This window comes from Geospiza fortis, unplaced genomic scaffold (assembly GCF_000277835.1).
Source record: "Geospiza fortis unplaced genomic scaffold, GeoFor_1.0 scaffold188, whole genome shotgun sequence".
Classification (NCBI taxonomy): Eukaryota; Metazoa; Chordata; class Aves; order Passeriformes; family Thraupidae; genus Geospiza; species Geospiza fortis.
Genome location: NW_005054337.1, coordinates 409,511 through 418,968, shown reverse-complemented (window position 1 = coordinate 418,968; position 9,458 = coordinate 409,511). Strand labels below are relative to the sequence as shown.

The following is a 9,458-nucleotide window of genomic DNA, read 5'->3' as shown; positions in this document are numbered from 1 at the left end:
CACTGACTTTGACATTTCAAACTCAAAAACTTGGCACTTTGTGTCTTCCAAAGCACGCTGTGACCTGTGCAAATGCTTATTATTGGTTCTCTGTAATCTGGCTCGTTCCTGCTATTCTTCCCTTTAAGAGCCCACATCCTCCTATTTTTCCAAGCACTGACACCCTGAGCATGGGCTGATCCTGGGGTTCCTGCTATTCTTCCCTTTAAGAGCCCACATCCTCCTATTTTTCCAAGCACTGACACCCTGAGCATGGGCTGATCCTGGGCCTGGGCTGATCCTGAGCCTGAGCTGATCCTGGGCCTGGTCCTGGGCCTGGGCTGCTCCTGGGCCTGGGCTGATCCTGGTCCTGGGCCTGGGCTGATCCTGAGCCTGGGCCTGCTCCTGGGCCTGGGCTGATCCTGGGCCTGGCCTGGCATCCCTATCCCTGTGTGAGCCGAGGGTGCTGACACTGCTCTGCAGCCTCTGAGGATATGACAAGGTCCCTCCTGATCAGGAGGAAGAACAAGAGGCTCTGTTGAGTCTGCTGAGCTCCATCCCTGCCCTGCAGCTGCCTGGGCACAGCCTGAGCTCAGCCTGGAGAAGCCCAGTTTCTGTCCTGTTTCCTCACTGATGTCCCTGCAGGACCTGCTGCTCTGATGACTCAGAGGAAGGGTTTATTCACACTCCTGTGGCCAGGAAACTGTCAGGATCACATCACGGGCTTGCCTGGGGTGCTTTGTTTCCGAGGCAGGTGCAGTCCTGCTGACCCCAGCAGATCTGCAGAGGCACCAGCTCCCTGCCCTGTGCCCACCCTGATGCCTCCCAGCCACATCTCACACCTCAGCCTGTGCTGATGTCCTTCCTCCCCTTGGCCATATTTACCCAGACACTCTCAGCATCTTGAACCAGAGAGGACAAAACCAGCATTAACCCTGTTAGAGTGAGCAGAGAATCCCTGGAGAGGGATTTTCATTTCCTTTTTCTGATATGGCTCAGAGGTTGTTGCACCCAACCCAAGGGAAAAGGCTCCCATAACCTAATTATTTTATGTATCTTATGTATATATAATATATAGCCCTGGGACTGCTCTAAATTAAACTGTAAGGAAACAACCAAAGGATGCAAGAGATAAAGAAAAAATATAACTACCAAAAAAAAAAGGCCAGGGAAGTTCATTCCTTTCATCCTGTGTTAGAGAGGGAGCTCATTCAGTGCCTTTAGTGATAACTGGGGCTGCATTCAGTGCCTGACATCTTTTTTCCCATAAGTCTCATCAGAAGTGTTTGGGGAACTGCAGGTACTGAAGAAATGTGGGGAAAAAAAAGAAAAAAGAGCCCAGCTTGGGGGAAACAAATCTTTGGTTGATTTAGTGGAAAGATGTTTACTGAGAAGGGGAACTCTCTGGACAATAGCTATCATTATAAAGATTCTCATAAATCACAGACAAACTGTTCTGACTCCAAGGGAAAATATTTCCAACTGTTTCACTGTTAAAAAAACAAGTTGGATTTTTTCATCTTACAGAAAACAATGTCTGCTCTTGCAGCATCTTTTCATTTTTGCTTCTAGAGACTTCCCTGCTCTGCTGCTTGTCTTGCCTAACCTGTGAATATCATTCCAAAGCCTTATGCCGAAGCAAGGCGTGATCCTGGGGTGTCTTTGCTAGAATTGGTAAACTTTTGTTTACAAAGCCCATGTGTACAGATGTGGAAACCAAAACAAGTTCATTTTTAGTGCAGTACATGATTTTACAGCAGAACAGAAGAAGTTGCCCACCCAGCCTTGAATCCAGGTCTGAGTGCCCGAGGAAAATGTCTGGAGAATGATTTGGGTAGAAGGGTGCATTCATACAGGAAATTGCTAAACATCAGCAAAGCCACACTGGTGACAAGGATGTGAAATAAGTTAGAAAAATTAGATGGAGTCCTTCTTCCTCAGTAATGTCACCAAAGGAAGTCATATTTCACCAGGTGGTAAAGTGGAGTAACAATGACAGAAACTTCCACAAAAGCAGCTGTGAGATGAACTGGCAGACAGCTGGACAGAGTTCAATTAACAAAATTATTTCTTTAAATGACTTGATTCTCCAGAATTTGCTCTGATCCTTCAGCAACAGGTCAGCTTGGCTCTGATACTATGTGAGGTTCACTTAAAGCCCTTGTCTTACCTGGAGCTATGCTGGCAAGATGAGCAGGTTGACCTCAGTGCAAGGAGAAATGTTCCTCTGCAAGGGAGGCACAAAGAGGCACAGAGCTATGAAATTCAAGAATTAAAAGCCAAAAGTCAAGCTGAAGTCAGGGTGGCAGGATCTGCCCGGATTTTGTTTGCATAAGTAATACTTTTAGAGGGCAGAAGTTCACAGGTAACATTTTCTGACACCTCTACAGCTTAATTTGCGCAGCAAGGCCAATGCTTGGAAATGATTTTCCAATGTTTGAGGCCTAACGAATATGGGGCATATAAAAAAATGTGGGATTTTGACCATAAATACCAGGAGTTATTTTAAAAGATTTTTAGAGTTATTTTTAAAGCCTTTTGGAGTTCTTCGCTTGTCCCCAAACAGTCTTGTCTCCAGGGGTGTCTCATTTGTGTGTCTCGCTGAAGAAACAGAGGCACTTGAGACACCTCAGTGGATCATAACTGGGAGAATAACAAATTAACAGCACTGATGAGCCTCTGCAACCACTGACAAATGAGCTGAGCAAGCAGCAAGTCCTAAATTCATCTTTGTGAGGACTCAGCTTTGGATGCATTAGGAAGATGTGTAGCTCCCACCTGCTTGTATCTGTACCTTAATGGAGATCTTCACTTCCCAGAAGCCCCTCCAAGGAGCTCAGAAATACACCCCTGTCCTCTGTGAGCCTCTCTGCTTCCCTTGATGAGTATGCAAACACATTTTATTATGAGCCTAATATGCCAGCTAGAAGGAGAAATTGATAGTCAGCCATATAAAGAGATCTGAGATATGCTTGAAAAAGGGCAAACCTGCAAGAAATAAAATCCATCTCGTGTTGCAATATGAGGAGATCACTTTATCTGTTCGCCTTTTATTGGAATAAAAGGGCATGTGTAGGTATTGAATTAGCTGCGTGACATGTCACAGCCTGAGCTCAAAGTATAAAAAGAAAGATTTTGATCAAATGCACACTTGCTTCAAGATGTAAAAGGGATAATGTGAAGAAACAATTTTGCGAATTTAAGCGAAATTGGTTTAGAGCAGATTTTGACAGCAAATAGAGAAAATGTGACAATCTCACCCTCAGCCACCAACGTACCCACAGCAAACCCAACTGCAGGCTCTTGTCACAGCTGGTCCCCTCCCTCCTGCAGCCCATGGTGTGAGCACAGCACTCTGCTGGAGCCAGGGCAGCGCCCAGCCCTTTGGCTCAGCCTCAAAAGAAGGGAGAAGAGAGCTGGAGACAGGGCTGACTGCTGGAGGGGTGACTCCTCATCCTCTTTGGCTTTTGAACCTAATCACAGAGGATCTGGGAGAAGGTGATGCTCCTAACCCAGGAGAGGTGCAATAGTCTCATGTTCACTTCCTGACAGGCTGAATTTCTTCTTCAAGTGCTAAAAGTCAAGGAGAGAAGTCAAACCCTTTTGTCTTTAGATTCTCAGTTTGGCTAATTGCAGACTTCCTCACAGGTGCCATGCTCATGCAGAACTCAGAAGACATGAAGCTATTTTTACTCTTCATTTAACTCTTCTCAGCCATTAGCAAGTGAGAAGTTGTGATTAGTGCTGCGAGCTCTCCTGTAAAACAGTTATCCAGTGAATCACTCTTCACTGACAGGGCTCTGCCCATCTTCCCACCAGCCTCACCAGGTGATAGCCTACTTTTATAACTCCTCCAGGAGACAGCTACTTCATGGAGAAAACACTTTTCCTCCTCTTCTGCCTGGTAGGGAGCTGCTCTATTCAGCTTCATGGCAAACAGCAGCTGGAGGGGAGCCTTCCAGCCAGGGTTTCCTCACAGATGGGGCTTCAACACACCAGAGAAACACAGGGAGTGGTCCTGCTGGCTCCAGGGAGCTGATAAAAATGGAAACAAATAAATGTCACCCCAATTTCCTGGAGATCCACTGTCCAGGATGTGCAGGGAGATCTGCAATCATGGTTCTGGTTTATGAAGAGCAGAAGTGCCTTGGCTTTAGCCACCTCAAGCTGGATCAGGAGGGCATTCTCCCCAAAAACAAGGACTTCCCTCCAGTGTCTGGCGCACAGAGCACTCCCGTCCCCCATTCCCTGCTCAACTCAATGCACAGCAGTGCAAATCCAAGCACAGCAATCTGCAGGGTCTCTCCTGTGCTGTGTTCCAGCAGCAGGAGGGAGCAGGAGCAGATCCAGACCTGCTGCATCACCTTGTCCTGCTGGCCCAGGGGATGGGCTGGCCTGGGCTCAGCAGGAGCCCTGCTATTGATCACGGGCAGGTTGTGCTGCAAGTGACAACAGCAATCATCATCATTCTCATTGCTTTATTTGATCACACAGACAGAGCCCAAAATGTGCCAATAATAACAGGAACACCCTGTGAGCATCTTTGATTTTCTCTTCATGAAATCACACGTTTCACTGTTGTTTCTGAAAAAACATTAGATGGGAATCATTACAAGGCAAATTAGGTTTGAATGTTGCCAGTTTGTGGAAGGAGGATGGAGACACAGCCTCAGCGAGCCCAGTTTCTGCCCAGAGTCTGGAATCAGTGGCAGAGCTCCACATCTGAGTCTGATCCTGCCTTTCTGACTGCCCAGACCTGCACCAGAATTCAGAAGTTTCTGATTTTTGCCACATCCCAGCTGATTAGGAGCCAAATAACAGGCTGGGTTCAGATATCACCACCAATGTGTTTTCATATTTCCATTAAGATTGGTCTTGACGGTCCTGGAGGTCTTCACCAACCTTAATGATTCTGTGATTCTATGCCATCACCTAAATAAAATGGAGTGGAGAAACAACAGGGCCAAAATCCACTCCCTCCCTCTAACTCAGTGCACTCGTGTGTTACTGTCTCAAGCTAATTATTACAGCTTGTGTTTATGTGGATCTTCTTGCCAACCTATAAAATAGCAGCAAATCCTCATGCTTGGTTTTGGCACTGAGCAAACATCTCAAACAATACCTCCCTTGAAGCCCCCTGGTTCCTGCAGCCCATGGATTTGTCCTCCGGGCTGTCATGACAGTGAGGTTTGGTCCCAAATGGCTTAAATGACATTAAGTGGTTTCCCCATTACTCCAGCAGCAAACTCCATTCACGGGTGCAATTTCTAACCTGGCACAGATGAATGAAATTAAATTTGTGTGCTTATATCCAGAGAAATGTTTTTGTTTTGGAATAAATCAAGGAGACGGCTGGTGGTGCAGGTTGCAATGAACCTGCAGGAAACCTGCAATTACTGCTCAGAGCTGCCACTCCTGGAGCCAGGCTGAGCACCTGCAGTGCAATAAGGCAGATTATGGATGCAGAATGTGTGTAAACATTATACATAATGGGATTTGGCCAGCACATGTGGATTTGAGCCCATGAAAGGAGCAGCCTTTTTCGCTTCCCTTCCCCATTTTGCCCACTGAGGATTTTCCTTGACAGAAAGAGACATAAATCCCCAGGTTTATAATCAATTCTGAGCGTGGGGTGCGAGGATGTTCGATGTTAAATGTTTAAATTAAACACAGCAACTTCTGCTATTCAGGCAGGAACCCACTCCCTTGGGAGGCTTCCTCGTAGGTGTGTTTAATGGGACTCAACTTTGTTGAGTCTGCTACAGCACAACCACAGGGCTGAAACTGGAGAATGAAATTCATGAGTTTTGTTGTGAGCTCCCAGTTCAGCCTGTGAATCCCAGAAACTCCAAGGCAACTTCTTAGTTAAGGATTAAAATTTTCCGAAGTACTTTGCTATAATTGCACGCTTTTCCTTAAATTAAATGCTTGAATAATTCTAGAAATTAGCTTGAACTAGAAAATGCTTCACCTCTAACTATAATTTGCTAGGAAACAGGCAAAAAAAGGAAGAGCTCAAGCAAGAATAAGTAGCAGAAGTATAAAGAGGTTTGGGAGAGAGGAATTAAGTGTGAATATGAATCAGCAATAACTTACATTTATGTTGCTGTCACAGAACCCTGAAAATAAAATCCAAGTACAAACAGGGATAAATATTAAACCAGCATTTATGTTCATTTTCATTTCAACAGTGCAAATACTTCAACACATTAAAAAAGATTTAGATTTTCTAGATCCTCAGAGGTTTTGTAGGCACTGTCAAATCTGATTTAAGTCGATGAAGAAGTCTGAATACTCTGCATAAACATGCAGCTTAGTAAGCCTTGTGCCCAGCCCAAAATGTAAGATATTTTTAAGCAGCAGACTAGAAATGGGATCCATACAGCCTCCTCATGATTGCTCTGGAAATTTGGCCACAAAAGAGAAGCTGCACGGGAGTGTGCACACAGCCCTCCCCAGCAGAAAAAACCCACATTTTCCTTGCAGGATGCTGGAGAAGAGGAGCCAGGGACCAGCCAGGTTCAACCAAAGCCCTCCCTCCAATGTGACACATTTCTGTGTGGAATCATTTGACAGCTCAAGTGTGACCTGGGGCTGGAGGCTCAGCAGCTGCTAAAAGATTTGTGATGTTGAGGTTGCCCAGCTGGAGAGGGTTGGGTGCCCGTGGGGGTCTCCTGACCTGTGCACTCCAGCCCTCAGGAGCTGCTCAGCTCTGTCCTGCCCTTCCCATGGCTGAAAGAGGTGAAACCTCATGGGGAAGAAATCCAGGGCAGGAGCAGGCATCACCTCCTCCCTGAGGCAGCAAGGGCTGCATGGAGCCATGGGCTGCTTACAGCTTGAAAATGAGATAAATGTAACCAATACAGGACTTTGCAGCACAAAAGGGGTCCTGAGGAGGCTGCAAGGTGCTGTGTGCTTGGGCAGCCTCAGCACAGGGAAAAATCCACATCCACTGAGGCTTTGGCCACTGATTCTGGAGCTGGGAAGAAGTGACAGCATCAGGACAGATCAGGGTGATGGTTGACCATGGATGTTGATGCTCTTTAATTTTCAGACTTGCAAACGTGGTTGCAAACTTGGAACTTTGTTTGACTCACAACTAACAGGAACATATGATTATTACAGCATTTGGACCCAAGAATCAGTAAAAAACAAAAGCAGCATATGAGGCAACATATGGTAAATATGTATTTAGAAGCACAGAAAGTAGACAAACTCATCTGGGTCAAGATTTAATCAGATAATGTTTGGTTTAGACTCAGCACTAATGCTGCTTTGGAAGCATATTACATTTGGAGTCAGTATTTAAAACTCTGTAACAGAGAGATGAAAATAAAAACTAAGGGGGGGAAAAAGAGTGGCAAATTCATGGCATGGCAAATTTAAATTTCTTTGGCAACCAGAAGATCAAGTTTAATTAATCCATACCCACCCACTTTCCTTCACTTCTGGTACAAAGGGCTAGCCTGGTGTTTAATGCAGTTAATAACTCGTTCCCTTTTGGTCTATTAAATAAATAATCTTTATTTATTAATTCCCAAATTCCAGCTAGACTTACAAATACCATCTTAGACTCTGAAGAAGCTCCTGAAAGAAGAAAAAGGAAAGCTCTGATAATGCTGGAACTCCTTTTTGTTTTAATGAAAGTCCTTTTGATTCAAGAGGTCCTGCAGATTTTTAGACAAAATATTTTCCCACAAAGTCAATGAGCCATAAAACACAGTCAGTGCTGCCATGGCTTGGGGTAATCTTTTAAGAGCTCTGTGGCCCTGTAGATGTGATATCATCTAATGTTTTTCCAGTACCTTTATAATTTCCCAATTCCATCATTATGTGACCTTTGGCAAGCTCCATAATTTTATATTGTTCCAGCATGCGAAATGCACTGTTCACATTCAGATCTCTTACTCAGGTGGAGACAGTGGAGTAACACCATTATCTGCAGGCTGGCAAAAAGATCAGGACCCATCCAGAGTCTCTTCCTCAGCCAAATATTTACAGCTTCAGGCCATGAATAACACAAGATATGTGGGAAACCAACACGAGCATGCGTGAGACTCGTAGCACATAAAATTGCCTCTGAATCCTGATGGATGGAGTGGTCCAGCTCTGTTCTCCAGCACTTATTTCCCCACAGACCATTGCACTGCACAAAGCCCCTCGAGGATTCCCCATGCCAAGCCAAATCCAGCCACCAGCAGAGCCTCTCACACCTGCTTTCCATCACCTGCTGCTTGAAACACTGCATGCCTTGGCACTTTTCATTGTTCTTCCATTTGATTAAATATTCACAAAACCTCTCCCCCATTTGGTACAGGGTTCCCAATTTGCACTGACAGGTATGAATTTATTCATTTAGTGAGAACTCAGGAGGGGACACAATGAAGATCAGGGGAGAGAGCAGGCACTGCACAATAGTCAAAGTCCAGGATTTCTGAGCAGATTTGCCTTTCTTTGAGAGTCAGGTTGAAGTCAGGATCAGGCATTTGATGTGGTCGCTGAATTTCCTGCATATTTATGACTCTACACATGAGAAAAGTTGTCAGCTTAGCAATGAGATGAGAACAGTTTGCTGCTCCCTCCCCATTTAACAAAGGCACCAGGTGGCTGGCAGAGACGCTGGATTACTTCATTAGCAGCAAGCAGAGCAGAAGGCTGGCTGTGAACAAGCACTGCTGAAGGAAGCCAAGCAGATGAAGCTGCAGGATGGAACCCCTCCAAGTGCTGATAGGAGAAGGGAAGATGGGCCAAGCCAGTGAGAAAACCCTGTCACCTCTTCCAGGAGCTCACAGGGCCCTCCAACAGCCCTTTCCTACATCTGTGAAACCATCTCCTCTTGGGACATGCTCTGCCTCAGCCTCTCTGCTGTCTTTCCCAGCAAGGGTTGCTGTCCACAGGACAGTGATTGCAGCAGCCCCCCTGGGAGCCATAAACCACTCAAACATATGGCCCTGCTCCTCCACATCTGCTGGGATAACTGCTGCCTCCCCTCTCACCCCAGGTACCCAGCAAAAATGGAGATGTGCACTAGCAGTCCATGGGTACCTATGGCTGTGGAGGGAACCATTCCACTCTCCTGGTTTTTGGGCCATCTCTCCTAATTCCATCAGATTATGGCATTAGTGAGGGTAGGAGAGGCAATAAGCTAATGCATCAGCCTTTCAGGCTCGGGGGGATTTGCTACCCTCCTTTTCCTTATCTCACAGAGATACAGCATGGTTTGACATGGATACTGGGAGCCAGCCCTGAGACTGTAGCTGGGAAGCAAGAAGCTTCTCCTGGATCCTGGAATTAATTAATTAATTGATGTGTCCTTCCATTTTAAAAAGGCACACAAAAATATCAGACTTCTGGAGCACTTGGAAATTCTGTTACCAGCAGGTATTAAAAAGCACATGGCTTGCTGCCTGCCAAGGACATCAGGGAGATGAGAAGGGAGTATCTCCAATTTTAGCTGAAGAGAGGACTCAGATAAAGGA

At 45.7% G+C, this 9,458-nt stretch overlaps 1 protein-coding gene across 1 annotated transcript in view; it reads right to left on the bottom strand.

Annotated features, from left to right (window-relative positions):
* NTSR1 (neurotensin receptor 1) overlaps nt 1-3,317 on the bottom strand; it is a 66,589-nt gene extending 63,272 nt beyond the window's left edge. The window contains exon 1 of the mRNA XM_031058045.1: nt 3,258-3,317. Coding sequence (XP_030913905.1) covers nt 3,258-3,317 — 60 coding nt within the window. The remainder of the gene's footprint in view (nt 1-3,257) is intronic.
* Nucleotides 3,318-9,458: the final 6,141 nt, after the last annotated feature.